Source organism: Podarcis gaigeae, assembly GCF_964106915.1.
Source record: "Podarcis gaigeae genome assembly, chromosome: 2".
Classification (NCBI taxonomy): domain Eukaryota; kingdom Metazoa; phylum Chordata; class Lepidosauria; order Squamata; family Lacertidae; genus Podarcis; species Podarcis gaigeae.
This window is the reverse complement of record NC_139679.1, coordinates 82,923,179-82,943,730: the sequence shown is the minus strand read 5'-3', so window position 1 is coordinate 82,943,730 and position 20,552 is coordinate 82,923,179. Positions and strand designations below refer to the sequence as shown.

The window sequence follows — 20,552 nt, the reverse complement described above, 5'->3', positions numbered from 1 at the left end:
TATGCAGACCTATAAAATAAGTTTGTTTCATTTAGATGCAGTGTGTGGTTATAGTTCTATTTCCCTATCCATCCTCGATGCTGAACCTTTTTTTGCAGTAAATAAATAAATACGTATGTTGTATTTCTGCAGTTGGCAAAGATAATCCAAAGATGTTTCTGCTAGAAACTAGAAAAAGCCAAATGTAACAAGGGTGAATGGGGGTGGGGGATATGTTGTGTTACTTCCTTGAGCAAAAATAAGTTTTGTGACATGTTAAAGCCTTAATAAATGCCGTCCATGCTCCTATGTATACTTGCTTGGGAAAGCAAATCCCATTTGAAGTCAGTGGGGCTTAAGTCTGAGTAAGTATGCACAGGAACAAGCTGCATAACAAAGAATCATGAGCAAAGGCACAAAGAGTTCCTTTAGGAGAGATATAAGCAAAACAACTACAAATGCTCGGTCTTCCACCTTGATCTCCAAATCAGAAGGGCGTAAAAATGCCCACGGCCTGCAGGGTTTCAGTTCTGAGGGGGAAATGGTCCTTTATAGTTGCTTACACAATGAAACAGTTACTGCTTCCTTTGAATCAATCTGCCTCAGGCAGCCACCTGTTCAGGACACATTGGCAGAATTGAAAGGAGGCCATGGATTGAGAGTTCTAAGTGACACAGATGCAAAAAAGAGAAAAAGAAAAGAGAGACAGAAGACAGCACAGCTGTAAACTCGAGGGCTGGCAGGAGTCTCTAAAGTCTTCTTTGCAGCACAAGCTGATACATCTAGCACACTTTATTAGATTTTGGGTCTGGCCTTAAGCCTCATTTACTTGTGCCGGATTGTAACAGCCCTAGTTTTTGCTATTCAGATATGAGGAATAACTGTGAATAAATACAAAAATCTTGCAGCTGAATGTGAGTGATTCCCTAACCATGCTTTGTTAAGCACATGCCAAGAAAAATGACTGAATCACACATATAGATTTAAGCAATGATAGTCTTGTGACATTTCTAAATAATATGGTTTCCAGCAGGGCTTAATTTAAATGAAGAACTCTGGTTGATCAGATAGCTCTACCTGTTAGAGTTTGCATCATTTATCATAAATTGCAAACAGTTTTATCTAGAACACATCAGTGAAGACACAGTGTTGATGAAAATGACAAGAAAATGACAGTGTGGCATATTACGTTTAATCAAAGTGGCAGGAAGGCTGATCATTCCCCCAATACCTGTATTCTAAAGCTCAATATTTTTACATTTGCTGCTGTACTGTCTCAAAATCAGACACACTGTCAAATTAAAAATGGGCAAACATCCACTAGTCTGATTTAGAATTAAGAAAAAAAGAAATCAGCATTAACTGTGTGTGTGTGTGTGTGTGTGTGTGTGTGTGTGTGTGTAAAGGTTAGTCTATTTCCCCCAGTCAGTTCTGAATCAGGCTGAAAGGAGTCTTCACATATTCAGGGTTATTAGTAAGCTTATAGGTTCACTGTGCCTCCCTGTTTTCACCCGTGTAAAATGTTTTGGAGGGGTAAAATACAATCTTTTGCACAGGGGCTTGCTTCATGGCTAGGTTAAATCAAACACCTGCTAGAAAATTGTGATTTTAATATACTTTATTTAAAAAGTACACAGTTTCAAACCATTTTCCATGGAACAAAGCAGAAAATAATGACCATCTGTTTCTATCTACTGAAGTCCTGTTCTTGATGAATTGTGACTATTGTATGGCAAATCCATCTTTGCATGATGCACCAAAAAAAGATAAATCTCTCCCTCTCTCTCTCTCTTTTTTTACATAATTTGGAGAGTTTATATCATCCCACCATTTAAAATCATGAAATGCTGATGTTTTGACTATAGTTTCATGTCTTCTAAGTTGCACCTTTTCTCAGTTCACAGTTTATCCATGTATTGTTTAGCATGCCAAGTGATTGCTTCTCAGTCAGTGTCACCTTGAGAAAACGGCCAGAAGCAGAGGAAGCACAAGAAGAGCAGGCCTAGCACTCAGGCCTAAAACACCACCACATTCTCTGGCATTCTCCTGAAAAACAAACCCACAATAGGTAAAGTGGGAGAAAAGCAGAGTGTTACAATTAATGTTCTAAGCTAAGTGGAATGTGACCCTTACAGCTTTCCTTAACCCTTTTTAAGGTTAGAAACCATGAGTGTAGATCTGTCCACAGGCAAAGACAGGAAGCACATGGTCCCCTCTTCGCTCACCAAATGACTAATATGGTAACAGGGGAAGGAAGAAATATGAATAACCACCAAGGCATTAGGCTCTGCACACCCCAGCACACTCTCTTTTCTTTTTGGACCCCTGCCACCAAAATCATTGAATGGGGTGAGAAAAATTTGCTTGGGGAGCCAGATCAGGCCCCTAAATGGGGGCTTAACCACCCCTGTTTAAGAAAGAAATATGGGAAAGTCCTTCTTGTGTATACCGAGTCTGTGATAACGATGAAGCACCCTAGCAGAAAACAAAGGCAGTGGGAGATGCAGAAAAGGAACAAATACACTTCCGCTCATTCTTAAGACACCTTTTCAATGTAAACTAAAACACATACCTCAGGATGAAATCCATGGCAAGACTCTGGACGTCTTCTAATCTTGTGGGATTTTAAGCGTTCACATTTTAGGGATTCATTATGTTCTCAGAAGTTAAGGATATGCCTTAAAAATCAGGATTTATCAAGCTCAAAGAAACACTCAAACCCCTCTAGTCCAATGCCTGTCACAAAACAGGAGCATCTACTTGCAGTACCACCTCCCCACAGGTGCCAACTCCCTGGGGCCCCAGGTGCCCAGGCACCCACATATTTCAGTGCCAGGGCCATGCATGTGGCATGGCACCCATGGCCCATAGTCTTGGGGCCAAGCTGGCACTCCTGTTTGGTGCAGAGGTGTGTCCTGAAATCCACAAAGCAAAACCCAGATAAGGTAAACCAACTGGACTATCAGATTTGCCACCCTTCCCAGTACCCTACTATTAAAATAGATTATCTAATCTAGCATGCTATCAAATGAAACCTCATCACTTCTGCTACATAGAAAATATAAAATAAATACATCAAATAAAGGTACTGTATAGTTTTATAATCTCTCTCATTTACCTTTTTTTTGCATTCTGGACTTGCTTGTCTTACCAAGAGCATCACTGAGGCAAGTGCTGACCAAGAGCACTGGCCACAGCCCCAAGCTTGCCACTGCTGCAGAGAGACTATGGCTGTGGCAAACCTGCTATTGTTGAATTCACAAGTGCTCAAGATTTGGCTTTCTTGGTGATGGAATTGCATTTGCGTGGGGGCAGGGAGGTTATATGCAATCAATTAGCAAACCAATTTAATTTGAACACTTTACTAAAAAGTTCATATTTGCCTTGCTTGTCTGAGGTCGTGCCTGCGTCAAGTAAAAGGATATACCTTATTTCTATTGGTTCCATGGTAATTGGCAAAACAGACTCGCAGTCACATTCATTACTTACTACTACCATGAAGAGATTGCTGTTTTGAATTTGCTGGATAACGAAGGACCTGTGAAAATAGAGTCAATTGAAATATCAGCCAAAAAATCACAGAGGAAACAATCCTGCACATGTATGTTTACTCAGAAGAAAGCCCTACTGTGTTCAAAAATGCTTACTACCCGTTGTGTGTACAGTGGTACCTCGGGTTAAGTACTTAATTCGTTCCAGAGGTCCATTCTTAACCTGAAACTGTTCTTAACCTGAAGCACCACTTTAGCTAATGGGGCCTCCCACTACCGCTGCGCGATTTCTGTTCTCATCCTGAGGTAAAGTTCTTAACCTGAGGTACTATTTCTGGGTTAGCGGAGTCTGTAACCTGAAGCGTATGTAACCTGAGGTACCACTGTACACAGAATTCCAGCCTTGATTTCTAAGGTACCAATAAAAATTTAAGGCTTTCTTCACTACTGGAAGCTCAGTGGCAGAGCATCTGCTTTGCCTGCAAAAGGTCACAGGTTCAATCCCTGGCATCTCCAGGTAAATTGCCCCCTGTCTGCAACTCTGGACAGAACAGCCATTGCCAGTCAGTGTAAATAATACTGAGGTACATGCAATGTGTCACTTATGACCATTATTAACAGAAGATAGCAGAAAGTATATATTTTTTAAAGTCAGATCAGAGGAATCTTTATTTGCAGCAGCCACTAGCCATGGCAATAAAATAAAATAAAATGTACTGAAGATAGAGGTAAAAACTTAACTATACAAAATACATTTTGGAGGTTTACATGAATGACAGATCTTATTCTAATTGCCTCTGCTAAAATTGTTGCAGTTTTTGCTGTCACCTGATTATCTTGATCTGCTAGAAGAAAGGACACAGTAGCAATGGTTGAGTGACCCGACAAAGAGTACAGCCGATGGTAATGGCGCCTGCCCTGTGGAACGCCCTCCCATCAGATGTCAAGGAAATACAGTGGCGAAGTGTGGGGGTGCAGGGGGGGCCGGCCGCACTGGGCGCAACATCTGGGGGTTAGGGTGCGCAAATCCACGGGTTAGGGGGCGCAAATCCATGGGTTAGGGGGCGCAAATTACTTGCCTTGCGCCGGGTGCTGACAACCCACGCTACGCCACTGAGGACATAAACAACTATCTGACTTTTAGAAGACATCTGAAGGCAGCCCTGTTTAGGGAAGTTTTTAATGTTTGATGTTCTATTGTGCTTTTAATTCTGTGGGGAGCCACCCAGAGTGGCTGGGGAAACACAGCCAGATGGGCAGGGTGTGTGTGTGTGTGTGTGTGTGTGTAATATTCAGTCTTGCATATGTGAAAGCGCATCTGTATTCTGGAATTGTTAAATTTTGCAAATATTGCAAATAGGGCGCCAATGTGTCAAAATGGAAAATAATCATACCATGGACAAAATTTCCTAATCGTGGCCAAATTATTCTGTCACTCAATATCATATAGGCACGGTCAAATTAAATTATTTGTTTTACTGAAGCAAAGTATTAATAACTGTTGTGATAAACCAGAAAAGTAAACTTTTGGTTGACAATTTTAGTCCAAGTGCTCTCATGACAATCTTGCGATACTAAAGGTAGTAGACCAGTGGGGTTTAAATTTAGCCGAAACCAATAATTAAATGTCCTACACCAAATCTGTAATTCAACAGATTTGCCCCCAAGTGCAATGAAGCATTTGGAACATAGGATGGAACAGAAAATAATTGCCTTAGGAACTTAGACTGAACAGCTTCTGTAGACCCAAGGTGAGCGCCTGTCCAAATCTGAGCTCCATATACTAATACTGCTAGAGATTTAGCTTTAAACACTTCAAGTGCTGAGGGTATGTGCTTGCCACCTTTTCTACGAAAAAAGCTGTCAAAATTATGGCTATTTGAGATGCTTTTTCCTTTGCATAATTATGATGTGCTCCCCATGACCCTAATGACTGAAAAATAAGGCTGAGGTATTTAAAGACTTGTTTGATCAACTGATTATCCATATACCATCTATGGGCCCTATAGTTTCTTGAAAATACCATGACTTTAGGTTTCTTGTATTTCACAGCCAGCTGTTCTCTTTGGGAGTATCCTGAGAATGCCTTCATCAATCTTTTTAGGCCCACGTTTGTTTGAGATAGAAGTACCGCATCATCTGTGTATAATAATGTAGAGATGGCTTTTGTGGCCAATTTAGGGGTGTAATACTTCGGAGATGTTAAACTCTGGATGATATCATTTATATATAAATTAAACAGTGCGGGAGCTAGGATACAACCTTGTTTAACTCCCTTTGTGGCTGGTACGGATCCTGTGAGTTGCCCATTTGTAGAGCAATGCACTTTCAGCACAGTGTTTTTATATAGACATTTAATCAAGAACAATAATCTTTTATCTATACTTGAAGAGTTGAATTTATCACACAGTCTTACTCGAGAGATTGAATCTAATGCAGTTACATTTTAAAAATGTAAGTCAACAAAGTTTTTTAAATTAATCCATAGATAACAGTATCGGGGGGGGGGGGGGAGAGAAATTAAGCATTGAAAGAACTGCTCATGCATGATGTAGAAATATCAGGAGCTTAGAAATTACATCTGATTTCAAAAGGCTCCTATAAAAGTCTACTCTTGCCCTGTCAAGAGAGGCGCATCCCAGTGTTCTCCTATCTCCCCGCAGTGGTAACTGTGGTCAACCTCTATGCTAATCTTTACATCAGTTCAGTATAACATGCTGTGACATGTATTGCCACCAAATCCAGAATAGATGTTTTCAGTTTGGTGGTCTGGCAGGGAATGTCTGAAGTTAAGTGAGGACTTGACCATGTGTAGATGTGGACAAAAGCATATTTCCACTCAGACGTCTCTACTTAAAATACATATTGTCTTACTAAGAAAATGCTCTGCTTTTTCCAAAAATCACAGATGATGGGGGCGGGGAGGGGGCAGACGTGAAAGGGAGGACGGCGTCTTTGAACCACTTCTGGGAATGAAACAACTGGGAAGTCTGCAATTAAAGTATCGTCAACAGAAAGATTAAATGCTGCTTAGTATTCTTCAAACCTACGGAACCTCCATTAAAGTTACACTTACCCCTATCTGTAGTATGAGAGCTTTGTGATGATAAACACAATGTACATTTTACAGTATCTCTCACACACAGGGTTTGAACTTTCTACAGAAACCTCCAAGCAGCTGGACCATGTAGGGAGGCTGACATCACTGCAGCGGAGCATCTGTGGCTTTGTGTGTGGGAGAGAAGGGGCCAATAAAAAGGAAAAAGGAGGAAAATTCTTTCACAGAAAATAACAGCTACATTTTTACATACGGTGCTATCTCAGAAAGTTATAAATATATCGGGTCTCGAGGGGAATAAAATGCAATTCACGTTTATCCATTTCAAGAACTGAAACAACCCAAATCCTACATGTTGTGCAATATTATATAGGGATTGTATGTGTAAAATTAGCTTAGGAGAAGCCTGAAAGGAGATACTCTGTAGTGTTGACACAATTGCTGTTTGCCTTGAATCGCTCATGGGATTTTTTTAAAAAGAGGGTTTGGTGTGGGGAGGGCTGCCATGTTGAGGTCTGACTACAGTACGGTATTGTGCAGACTGCCCCACGCATGGAAATGCTGCCAGAGGACATTCAAAGCATGGGAGGAAATGTAACATGACAGACATTGGTGGGCTGACACACAGTCTCACATCGTGCATGCTGAGGATGTACTGTAGTAGCTTTCGTGCTAGAAAACATTAAAGCCTTCCCTAGAGCTTCACCTACCTCACGGAGCCAGCATAAAAAAGAACCAGGCTTTAAGGTGGCAGTTAAGTGTGCATTATTAGATGTTATTGTTAAAGGGGAAGGATTTCTGGCAATTGTAGCAAGGAACTCACTTTCAGCAAGTTCTTGGTTTTCAAAGAGAGCTCACCTATGTGTGCAGGTTTTAACTGCAGGCGAAAACAACACAAAACCAGCAGGAAAACAGGGCACCTTGCTACTAAACACCTTGCCAGATCATGTATTTCCCCAGCCAGATACCCAACAGCCAAAGAATTAATGGCTACGTCCCTATTTGGAACAATACAGCATTTAATGCAAAGACCCACATGAACGCCTCCCCCTCCCTAATCCACCAAGAACTGATTGAGGTAACACATTCATGTACTGACTCCTCGCATTCACAGCAAGTTTCAATTCAGCTGACAACACACTATGAAGAAGAAACCATCCCAGAGAGAGCCAAAGAAACCAGTCCAGCTTCAAGGTACATTTAGAAACAGATAATAAGCATTGTCATCACAAAAACAACATCTCACCTCTTCCGACCTCTCATATGTTTCACTAAAATAAATCTTCCCATACTGCTATACAAGCTTCAAACATTATACCTCTGGAGATCAGGTAACCTTCATTGGCTCCAGCTGACCTCAGTTAGCACTCCATGGACTAGAATGGATCGGATTTCTAGAACTGGGCTGGCAGGTCATTAGCATCAGAGCTGAACCATTTTCAAGTCCTTTCAGGGCTACCCCATCCTACTATGACAAAGCTCTCTGTGTACAATAAATAGGCCACACACAGACCACGTGCTGTCTGTAGAAACTGCAGATAAAACTTTTTTGATTTCCTCAAGTCGCTCTTATCACAAAGTTTTCATGTGTGCATAATTTAACAAAGTCTTGGCTGCTTCTCCATTCCCAGAGCCTAATCTCGACACAAAGCTGCAATGGTGAATTTGTATAAACGCCCAGGCAGTTCCACGCTGGGTCATAAGCAAAGGATTAGGTTGTCACTGTCAGATGAGGATGAAAGACGTGGCTGGAGTAGTGCTCTGTCTGTAATCTCTGATGTGCAATTCATCAGAGGAATTTATGCTGCCTTTCTGCTCGGTAGAACAGCAGGTCACATTATTCACAAATATGCAATGGGTTTCCCATTCAGTAGATTGACTTCAAACAGTTATGATGCCTGGGAAAAAATTACTGAGATATGCCACATGGTATGCTTTCTGATGCAATTCAGGCAAGTTCTCAAACGCATGTTTTTACTATAAAGGGTGAAACCCACGGACTGGAACTGGGAGTTCTAGTTTCTGGGCATGACTGGACTCCTCAATGACAACACTCATGGCTACCAACGCTGGGTCCTTAAAAGAGTCCAGAGCCATGTGAAATGAAATACCGTATTTTTCGCCCTATAGGACGCACTTTTCTCCCTCCAAAAATGAAGGGGAAATGTGTGTGCGTCCTATGGGGCGAATGCAGGCTTTCGCTGAAGCCTGGAGAGCGAGAGGGGTGGGTGCGCACTGACCCCTCTCGCTCTCCAGGCTTCAGGAAGCTCTGCGCAACCCTTGGGAGACTGGCTCCAAGACGCGCGGGCTCCGAAGGGTTGGGCAGAGCTGCCTGCGCTCCCGGGCGTCGCTCAGCTCCACGCGAAGCCTTGCCGGTCTCCGAAGGGTCGCGCAGAGCTGCCCGTGCTCCCGGGTGTCGCTCAGCTCTGCGCGACCCTTCTGAGCCTGGCGCGGCTTCGTGCTGGGCTCCGAAGGGTCGCGCAGAGCTGCCTGCATTCCGAAGTCTGGGGCGCGCTGAAGAGCGCGCCCTGGCTTCACACAGCTCTCTGCAAGCCTGTGGAGACGACGCGGCTCCCTAGGCTTGCGGATAGCAGGCTGTTCTGGGGGCTGGGGTCGGGGGAAGCTCGGGCTTTCCCCGCACCAGCCCCGCGCCTGGGGGGAAAATAATTTTTTTCTTTATTTCCCCCCCATAAAAACTAGGTGCGTCCTATGGGGCGGTGCGTCTAATGGGGCAAAAAATACGGTAGTTTTTTCTAGTGTGGCTTTCTGCATCGCTGCACCATTGTGGTGGAATTGTAGTACAGTGGTACCTCGGGTTACATACGCTTCAGGTTACATAGGCTTCAGGTTACAGACTCCGCTAACCCAGAAATAGTGCTTCAGGTTAAGAACTTTGCTTCAGGATGAGAATAGAAATTGTGCTCCGGCGGTGCGGCAGCAGCGGGAGGCCCCATTAGCTAAAGTGGTGCTTCAGGTTAAGAACAGTTTCAGATTAAGAACGGACTTCCGGAATGAATTAAGTACTTAACCTGAGGTACCGCTGTAGTAGCAGCTAGTTGGTTATTACCCAAATGTCTCCAAGTGACTTACAACACACACATCATTAGTGCAAGCTCTGAAGCCTGCCAGATGGAATGATGCTCTCTTCTCCTCCCCACGGCACTGCTGTGGGGGTTATTCTAACACCCTTAGCCAGTTTTGGGAGTGTGGGGAGGGCGCAGGGGGAAGAGAGGAGGAAAGCCCCATTGCTTGTGCTGACAGGACACATTAAGTGAATCCCACCCATTATGCCATAAAAACAAAGTGAAACAATTCCCACAACAGCCATAGCGAGCTTAGCAGCACACTAATAACAAACCAACATCGCCTTTGTCTATCAAAAGTCTGGGTGGGGAGGAACTGGCACCAAAACAAAGGCACTGAATCGGCCAGGCAGACCTCGCAGGGGAAAGCATTCCACATAACATGAGCCACCACTGAAAAGGCCCTTGTCACTACCCTCCGAGACTGCCTCAGAGGTGGAACTTGGAGACAGGCCTCAGAAGAAGAGCTAAGAGGCATTCCGGAAGGTACCGGGGTCCTGAGCCATAAACAGCTTCAAAGGTCAAAACCAGCACTTTGAATTGTAATAGAATTGGTGTTATACGATTGCTTAACTTTAACCTATTGACCATCAGGCAGTTGCATTCTGCATTAATTAAAGCCTCTAAATAATTTCCAAAGACAGCCCCATGTACAGTGCTTCACAAGAGTGCAGTCCATTCAATAGGTTACCAGAAGATAGATTACTGTAGCCAAGTCATCTCTGTTCTGATAGTGCCTAAGCTGATGGAAGGCACTCTGAGCCATCAAGCTGCACCTGATGAAATTCTGCCTTCTCACTGTGCCCTCGTAACAGCACTCCTTAGGCGATAAAGCAGAGGCAAAGGGGAAGAGAAATATAGGCCACAATCATTCTTCTTAATGCCCTACCTGCATAGTGGCTTTGGCTAACACCTGGAAGGTGCTCTGAGCAATCTACAGATGCCTACAAAGAAACCTACTATTAAAGGAAAGGGATTGGAGAAGCGATGGTGCCTGGTGGTCTCCCAAAGCCATAACCCTTGTTCAAGCTGGTTTAAAAAGAAAAATGCATTTTTGTGGCTGCAGCATGAACTAAATTAGACTAAAACTAGGTTGTGGGGAAACCAGTCTTTTCAAATCATTTAGAAAGGTTCATACTTATGGCCTACCCTCAATTCTTTGATTTTTAGGGCAGGTAAAGTTATTTTCTAATCTTTTGTTTCCATTTTCAGCGAAGATGAGACAGTGGCACCCAGATCCACTGACAGTAAGCTCTAATTTGAACCTAAGGCAAGCAACCTAACTATGGATTACATTGGCTCTATGCAGTCAACAAATACAGTTGCAACTTTGGTGAAGCTTGTAAAAATACAGGAGAAAAATGAAAAGCAGAAGGGATCTCATTGCAATGGCTGCAAGGGAACTTTTTTATATATATAAACACACACACACAGGCACACACACACACACACAAAAAAAACCCCACAAAACCTTGCATTAAAAAGTGCTCTGCTTTCAAAGGATTCTTCGAATCTTGGATTTTAAGGTACCCTCAGGATTTCAAGGACAGTGTGTTCTGTATCACCTGCAGCTAAGGTGACATTTATGTCACTAGCGATATGGGAGCTGCAGCTCAGGGGAAGATAAAGGTTTCTTTTATTGAGCTCAACAACTGGTCTAAAAATCAAATGAAGGTCTAATGTTGAAATATTTATGGTGAATGTTTCATGTTTAAACAAGAGAGCTCTTTTGAAGTGAAGTGACGTAAATCAAGAATTTGAGCCGTTGCCTTTTACAACACTGTCGTCGTCAGCATCATCGCCAACTGCCATTTGAGGTAAGGTAATGCCACAATAGATAGCAGCAGCATGCAAGGAACCTTTTCTTTTGAAGCCATAATTCAAGACCCTTCTTAATTATCTCCACTTGTTTGAACTACTGCTGAATTTAAACCAAAGTATTTCCTGTGCGGAAAACTTCCTGAAAACAAAAAAAGGCCTCAAAGACTTCAATTTTCTTCATAAAAAGCAATGTGGAAGGAAGGGGGAGATAAATCACTCAAAAGAAAGAAAAAACAAATACTAGATTGCTAGCAGCCCATTCATTAGCACAGGGTTATGTTCAGGACCCTAATCCTCCCTGTCCCGGTGAAGAACCACCCCGAGAGGCCACTGATTTTGGTGGTAATGGTGGCAAAAAGAAAACAAATTTAAAGTTTAGGGGAAGTTTTTAATGTTTGATGTTTTATCGTGTTTTTAACATTCTGGGGAAATCAAGCCAGATGGGCAGTGTATTACTACTACTACTACTACTACTACTACTACTACTACTACTACTACTAATTTAGACACATTGCTGGGGCATATGGAGCCCAGCACCCTGATCAGGACGCAAAGCCTCCCCTTGCTGGTCCTCAGACTGATCATTTGATGTGCAGAGAGGTGATGAGGGAGGGCATAAAGAGAACCATTTTTAAAAGCATCAAAAACAAAAAAACAAAAAACAAAAAAACCACTGGCCAACAACTGGTTTTGCTGAAAAGTTTATTTTGGAAATAGTCGAATACCTGTACATTTTGATAAGCTACGCCCTTGGTCATGTGAGCCTTTTCTCTGATTGGAGAATCCCTCCTTTTTTGGACACACATACCCACAGACCACAAATGCCGCCTTTATATTTAGAAGTGTACTTGTGCAGGTGCCTTTCATTATGGCAGGCTGAGGGAGATGGAGGGCCCTTGGACAGCAGGGGGCCGGTCTACTGTCCCTGAGACTTTGTGGGGGGCGAGACTATATTTTGTGGGGGGAAATGAACGAATTCCTATGGCCCACAAATAACCCAAAAATGCATTTTAAATAAAAGCACACATTCTACTCATGTAAACACACAAGGCAGGCCCCACAAATAACCTAGGGATGCATTTTAAATAAAAGGACACATTCTACTTGTGTAAAACACGCTGATTCCTGGACCGTCCACGTCAGAAGGCGAATGGGCGGGATCCGGCCCCCGGGCCTTAGTTTGCCCACCCATGATATGTACCCTTTAGGCCAGGATGGCATATCACACTGGAAATACAGCACAATCAAGCAACAGCAGTCAGAAAACATTTTAGGTTTATGATTATCAATAAGCCAGGCATTATGACCAAACACGTGTGGACGTGAGAAGGGCCTGTTTATTTCAGGGACACCTGAAGGCCTCTTGCTATGTATGCCAAGTCAGTTGCACAGATTTCTGGATTGTGACTTCAGTTGGAAAAAATGGCAGGGGCATCAAGAATCTAACTTCAATCCCGATTAAACAATTTAAACCTGCAAAATCAACGATGAAGCTTTTTACCCCCAGGGCATGAGTTCATTTTCAGAGGATCAGGATCCAAAGAACCAGTCAGCCAATATCACGAACCCAAGGGATATGTGTGTTTCAAAATGTGTGCGATCACACTGCTGTGGGGACAGGAAGGCCGAGTCTGCTATTAAAAAAAACAAAAGCCCGATAGGGACTGTAGGCCTTGTGGGTAGCCCAAAGCAGGCTTCTAGATGGCCACAGTGGCTGGGAAACTGCAGGGCTCATTGACTTCCTTAGGTGCTATAGGTGCTGGGCACCTGTTAAAACAAAGGCCTTTTCCTACGGGGGCCAAGATAGGCAGCTAACTTTCAGGCATTCTATTTTAGCTTGCATTCTTTAGTGGTTACTATGGGATCTCATTTCATAGCTGTCACATTTTGATTTTTCCTATTGTTGGTTTAAGTTTAAAAAAGAAAACACACATGCACACACACACATCAGGATGTCGTAAATGGAAAATGATGTACAGCCTATACTCAAATATCTGTTACTCACATAATTGTCAGTTGCATAAACCAAACCCTAATGGAGTGGAACAAACTTCAACTGTTCAACATGCAGATATCTGTTGTTCTGGTTTCCAAGTCCTGTAATGTGTTTTCCAGGCTGCTGGCTATACTTCTAACTCACATTTCTCTCATATCCATTTTTTAAAAAGAAAAGAAACCATGAATGAGTGTAACATCTATATTGCCGTCATAAATTAGGCTGCTCAGGATTTTGAATAGTAGATGAAATAGAGAATGGAACATTTTGGGACAATTTAAAATAATAATATGTATTCCAGTAGCTACCGCTCAGTGAACCTTAGATTTAGATACATGAAAAGATAAATCTTTAGGTCAGACATTGTCTGAAGCATTTGTGCATCTAGGTCCATTCAGTCATCCCCGCCATGTGCAAGTTGTGTGAACTGTGTTTATTGGCCTTGCTTCTGAAGTCCACCCTGCTCGCAGCACATCCAATGAAACATCTGCAATGTATGCTGTAGATGCATAGATATTCTGTTGGATTGGGCACCCTATGTGATTGGGTTTCCTGATTGTGCAGTGTGCCAACAAGTGTAAGGTATATGTGGTGTGGTGCTGAACACATGGATGTGAGAAGGCAGGCCACCAAGGTGTGACAATGTAAGGGTGCAGCCACTGAGTGCAGTTCCATGGCATTCTTCCCTGCAGAGCCTACACATAGAGAGAACAACTGAACACACCCCCTCCAGTGATATGGGGACCATTGTTTCTCTTGAAAAACGATTGCTAAACTGTCTTAAGTTTTATATTATAGTGTGCAGAGAGCAGGACTGAAGCATTCCAGATTATAACAGGAATTGCTCCTATAAGATCTCACACTTTGCCTTTCCTTTTCCAGGATAATACAGGAAAGCAGATCTTCACATGCATCCCTCCAATGCAGCACCTAAAGGAGGACGACTGGAGATGGGAAAGTTGGCAGAGTAGGAGAGGTTCTTTGCCGTTGTGCAAATGCTCAGCTTCTGACCCAAAATAACTGGTGATCAGAAACATCTCCTGCTGCACTCTCCCCCTCCCCGTCAACAGCAGCAGCAGCCACAACAGCAGCAGCAGCAACAACAACAGACACAACAAACCAACATGGGCTGAACATTTTCCATGTGCTCTACTGACAGGGGCTCAAGGTTTGTGTGGGAAGCCCCCACTCCCAACAATATGTTCATGGTCAAAGAGTAATAAGCTTGCTTCTATACCGCCCTTCAGTTCTAAATCACACATGGACAGTGGGGAAAGAACCTTGGACTCAGGGAATTAGTTTTAATCTCCCTGTATAATTTAGTGTAACAACTCCTATTCTACGCAGGAAATAAGAGTTATCATTTGTTTATTATTCATTAAATTTATATCCCTTAATCTTTCAAACTGAATCTCCTGTTTCAACAGCAGTAATGCTTCAATAGGATTGTTGTATTGTGCATTTTAATGGTGGATGTTTATATTTTAATGTTTCTGAAACTGGTGTTTTACTTTGCAAACTGCTTAAAAGCCTATCTGGGCATTAAGCAGTATGTAAATAACAGTAGCAGCAGCAGCAACAACAACAACAATAGCCCACCCATCTTCTCCAAAGGGTGCCTAAGGCAACTAACAACATAAAACCCAGTAAACCACATCAAATAATTAAAATGGAAGTTATAAAACCTATAGTACAGAAATATACCTAACCACTTGCAAAGGCCTGGAGGAACAAGAATGCTACCTCATCCTCCCTGATCTCCCCAGGAGGGAGTTCCAGGAATGGGGTGCCACCACTAAGAAAGCTTCCTCTTGCATTCACAATCTCCTTTACCATCCACACTGGTGTTTCTATGAGAAGGGCCTCTGTCTCTGTCATAAACTACGGGAAAGGCACTTCTTCAAGTAAGTTGGAACACTAATAAAACAGCAGAACAAAACAGTGAATAAATTTTATTTTCCACAGCCACATTAATATATTGTTTGGTGCTGTGTATGCAATAAAAACATTTCCTCTGACTTGTGAACCACTTTTGAGTTTTCCCCAGTGCTGAAGGTATATTCTACGATTACTTAAACCTCACATTCTCTGACATGCAGCACCAAGATCACTGCAGATGGCAGAGAATGCTGCATTCTTGCTTTTCATCAATCAAACATTGCTAATCAACTGCAAAGATTTATTATTCACTAAAACAAATCCTTACCTAAATAAGGGCTGATTCACAGGAATATCTAACTTTTTAAAGTTGGCTGAAATGTATTTCTATTCCAGTTTTAATCAATTTTCTTAACACAAACAATTCCTCCCATATATTTCTAGTGACTTAACTGAAAATATTATGACAATAAAAGTCTCCTTGTGTTTAAAATGATCCCCTCCCTATGTAAACTATAATCATTAGGTTTAACTTTTTCTGCGGTATGTTACAAGTGGAAAGTCATTCCTTGGACTTTTCAGCAATGCCTTGTTATTAGTATTTTACAAGAAGAAATATAGTCAGTCCCAGATTGTGGATGGGGGAAGAAAAGGTCTAGTCATGGGTGAGATCCCCTCTGCTAGCTTCAGAAAGCATTCAGTTTTTCCAAGCTTTTTCATAATCTCCTTGGAAAAAACTTTGGGTCTTTCCAAGCCATTTCTGCGAAAGCTCGGAAAAACCAAACATGGAAAATTGTCTCCAGTACTCCCTGCCACCCTTTAGTCAAAGAGGACCTTGTGAAGACTTGGGGGGACTGGTTGTGGGAAGGGCTCCCTGTAGCCAAGAGAAGGCATCCAGGTTTCTTCTTCACTGAGCCAGATGTTACTGAGCATGCTCTAGGTCAGCACAGCCATTTCCTGCGATTTGTAGTTTCTCAGGCTTCCTGATTCATAATAGTTTACCCTGGCCCAGAGTAAGGACTGTCCTGGCTCCACCAGAGAACCACACTTGCCACTGGTCACCCTGCCCCTTTTGTAAATAAAAGTTGGTTAGGGAAGGCAGGAGGAAGTGGGGGGCTGGTGTTGGGCAAGTCCAAGTACAAGCTGGGTCCAAATTCATTTGGGCTTGGACGCAATTCAATCTGGGTTCATCTAGGAACTCTGCACACAGCCCTTCCTGTCACTGCACTTATGGTCCTAGAAGTTCACAAATGACAAGGTTGGAGAAGGCGGAGATGATAACATCTCCTAGGTAAAGGTCTGTCTTTGCACAGTCTATCAAGGCACAAAATCACCAGAAAGAAACTAGCATTGCAAAGTTAAAAACAACAACCCTGTTTGAGAGAAGAAACACGCCCTGCCAAAGCAAATCTTTGCAATGCACATGCAGTGGTTCCCTCGCTGCTAGAAGCGAAGTTACAGGGAACCAGGCAGAGGGCCTTCTCGGTAGTGGCACCTGCCCTGTGGAACGCCCTCCCACCAGATGTCAAAGAGGAAAACAACTACCAGACTTTTAGAAGACATCTGAAGGCAGCTCTGTTTAGGGAAGCTTTTAATGTTTATAATAGGTTATTGTATTTTAGTGTTCTGTTGGAAGACGCCCAGAGTGGCTGGGGAAACCTAGCCAGATGGGCGGGGTATAAATAATACATCATCATCATTATTATTATTATTATTCCTCCCCACAGAAAGGAAACTGTGGAAATGTTGACACAGTTTATCCCTTCAACAGGTTCTCTCTTCCACTGCTAACATTAAATTGGCAAGCTGATTCTACTCAAATATACTGACATAATGTTCATGCAATGGAATCTGAGATGTTGGAATGGTCTAGCGGTTGGTGATCAACTCCTCATAAGTATTTGGCTGCAATCCTAAGGATGCTTATTTACTAAGTTCTCATGAAATCAGTATGGCTCATCCACCCTTACCTTGTGCCCCATGCTATCTAGGAACAGCTCCACGTTTTCCTGGTCCATGTCTGAGTGCTTCTCTTTCTCTCCCTGCCGGTTTCCCCAGGAAAACCTTATCTTTACTGCTGAATTGGAGCAAACAGCAATTCAGGTTTTCTGCAGGTTGCTGTTTGCTCTGATGTAACGGTAAAGAGTGGATTTCTGCAGGGAAAGTGCCAAGTCCTACTCAAAGCAGATCCATTTAAATTAAGGTGCCAAAGTTAGTCATATGCAGTAACTTCAATGGGTCTACTTGGAGTAGGACTAACATTGGCTCCCACTCATAGCAGGCTCATTGAAAGTGATGACACTTGTGCTGACTCTGAACATGGCTATGTCTGCATTCAACCCACATTGACTAATCTGCATGAAAAAGAACTGGCTTGAATGGAAAAGCACAGTGATCATTTATTTTATTTTTTATTTTAGGTGGGTGGGGCATGTAGCTTTCCAGCAAGAAGGTGATGTGAAAGACAGAAACCCTGTCACTCAGAGTGGACGATAATGGGTGAGATGAACAGAAAGTCAGACCAGGCATGAAACAGGTTCCGAAACTTTAATAACAAATATTTGCTTTTATATCACTGTATGAGCATTTCAAACTAGACATTGCTGTTGTTATAAGTCTGGGGGTAGGTGGGTTGTAAAGGTAAGCGCTCAGAATCCCTGGAATCTCACGCCACTCAGAGATTGGGGTGGCATGCGACACTATGTTATGCTGAGAGGTGGCTGGCTGAAAGGACTTGAAATGGTTTTTAATACAAAGAGTTATCGCTATTAAGAAAAACTTTCATTTACCCACCCCAAAACAAATTAGAAAAGGATTTTTTTTGTAAGTTTACAAAACGCTCCTTTAAAGAATCTGTCATGTTTCAAATTCTTATTTATATATTAAGTACAAATGCATTCAAGAATTTTTTGGGCCTCCTTTGATCTGCAAAGCTCATTTAAGTCTCTAGCATTGATGAAACCTTTCCAAAGTAAACAGATAAAAGGAGGATCAGAGCCAACACATATAGATTTGTACAGTTTTGACAACTCATCAGGCAATCTCAGATGAAAAAGTGACAAGCAGATGTCTTCTTGACATTGAGATGTTCTGTTGCACACTTGAAATTGAAGATCATAAATAAGCTTTAAGATAAGAGAGATACTGTATAGAATGCTTTCAAAGTGCCCAAATCAAACAAGTTTAAAAGATGATGGGAAACATGTTTCATTTCACCTATATTAAAGCTGTGCATTTTTATAAGGTACAAAATATTTATTAATTCCCATCTATCCTTGGTGAGTGTTAAAATATCCAGAGAAAATCCTTTGCTATCACACATTTCTAGCATCTTGCAGAAACTCCTTGGATATATTATTCAGTGATTGCAACTTATACATTATGAGATCCATATTCTAATTTTTTTTTCCTGGTGGGGAATATGAATCTTCCCCTCTGTCATAGCTTCCAAACAACTGTTTTCTGAACTAAAAATGAGTTAATAACAAAGTACAATGATGATATCCAGTTACACCCATCTGCTAGGGAAGCAGATACCCCAACAGAATTGGACTTCCTATTCCTAGTGATGGGAGATTAATTTTTATGCTGTGAACCTTGAGATATTTGGATGAAAGGTGGTGTGCAAATTTTATAAATAAATAAATAAATAAATAAATGAAATGGGAGAGAATTTTGATTTAGATCACATTTTAACATGGACCCAGAAATTTGCACTTTCTGAAACAATGCACAAACCAAAATGCAGCTGTCCTCCAAAATTCACACTTCTCCAAATTTTGCTATACAATTCTCCAACTAAAAATAGTTTCCCCTAAGAATATGCAACTTTGTACACTGTCACAAAAGTGCATATATTAGTGAAAATAACACAAAAATGCATTGCATTAGGTGAAACGGCTTCTAATAAATGAGGCAAAATTGCAAATTGCATTAAAATGTATATATTAGGGAAAATGCTCACTAAAATGGTGATGATTTTTGTGAGGGCATTAAAAGAAAATAGCAAAGTGATGCAGAAAAGTAGTGAACTGAACTTAAGAACAGAAAACAGACAGATTTGCCCATCCCTACGCTTTCTTTTTCTTTCCCACTGGCAGCCTCTCTCACACACATCAAATCTGCTTTAGAAGAAGGCTGGGGGAGGAGCTGCAGGGAGGAGAAGAGGAAGAGGAAATATACCCATATAATGTTGGGTATCACCCAAAGTTCCCACTGGAAAATAGTGGACCAAGAGAGCCATTCCAAGCACCAAAAATTGCTGTGGTGCCACACCAGGCTCTCAGGGTCTGGATACAGAACCAGTTTTGGCCAGGAGATGGTGTTTTGCAGAGTTGGACTGATACAGTGGTACCTCAGGTTACATACGCTTCCGGTTACATACGCTTCAGGTTACAGACTCCGCTAACCCATAAATATTACCTCGGGTTAAGAACTTAGCTTCAGGATGAGAACAGAAATTGCGTGGCGGCGGTGCGGCAGCAGCGGTAGGCCCCATTAGCTAAAGTGGTGCTTCAGGTTAAGAACAGTTTCAGGTAATGCACAGACCTCCAGAATGAATTAAGTACTTAACCCAAAGTACCACTGTACTCAGAGCTGTAAACAACTAGATGCACCCTGTCTATGCTGGTGGCCTGTATAAAAAGCGAGTTCTTAACTTACCATCTGAACGTAGTCAGGGCTTAGCTTACAAAAATTATGTTTCTTACATATAATGGTGTAACGATTACATAGAGAAGGAATCATTGCTCAGTGTCACTTGGGAAGTAGGTGGGCCTAGGTTCAAATCCTGGCATTCCCAGTTATAGATACTAGGTTGACAACAAGGGGAAGCAATCGAGGTTGTGGCAATTGGGCTGAAGGGAGAAGGGAGGAGTGCGGTTTCCTCGATCTCCGCTCTCCTTTCCAGTGGCTCCTAGGCTATATAAGGGGTCCACAATCATGGCAATCAAACATTTCCACTTAAGGAGGGTTTCTTCCCCACCCAACCCATATGGTATTATAGCATTATACTGTGTGATACCTGTCAAGATCCGACTTTATATATGAGGAAAATCAAACAGAACGAACCTAAATGGGTGCTAATTTTAATGTGGTTAGCTGATATGTTTACAAGTAAACAATATATGCAAAGGGTATATAATTTTCCTCTCCCATAGGGAACTGAAGTGAAAGTTAACATTTTACAGCAATTTGGCAGAGCATGCTGCAGTAACTTTAGTACAAAAGGTTTATCACTGATGCAA

At 42.1% G+C, this 20,552-nt stretch overlaps 1 protein-coding gene and 1 long non-coding RNA gene across 5 annotated transcripts in view; one reads left to right on the top strand and one right to left on the bottom strand.

Annotated features, from left to right (window-relative positions):
• Positions 1 to 1,579: 1,579 nt before the first annotated feature.
• The window catches only part of CACNA2D3 (calcium voltage-gated channel auxiliary subunit alpha2delta 3), a 497,583-nt gene continuing 478,610 nt past the window's right edge, over positions 1,580 to 20,552 (bottom strand). For 3 of the 4 annotated variants that reach the window (XM_083726996.1, XM_083726997.1, XM_083726998.1), the window contains 3 exons: positions 3,405 to 3,517; positions 2,552 to 2,634; positions 1,580 to 2,025 (listed from right to left, as the gene is read on the bottom strand). In XM_083726996.1, the coding sequence (XP_083583122.1) occupies positions 1,933 to 2,025; positions 2,552 to 2,634; positions 3,405 to 3,517 (289 nt within the window). In that variant the 3' untranslated portion in view covers positions 1,580 to 1,932. Of the gene's footprint in view, positions 2,026 to 2,551; positions 2,635 to 3,404; positions 3,518 to 20,552 lie in introns of those variants that run through there. The other variant, XR_014561264.1, reaches the window with a different exon arrangement.
• LOC310838999 lies at positions 11,091 to 15,446 on the top strand. The gene is made up of 2 exons (XR_014561283.1): positions 11,091 to 11,428; positions 14,311 to 15,446. It is a non-coding gene; the product is annotated as an uncharacterized lncRNA (long non-coding RNA).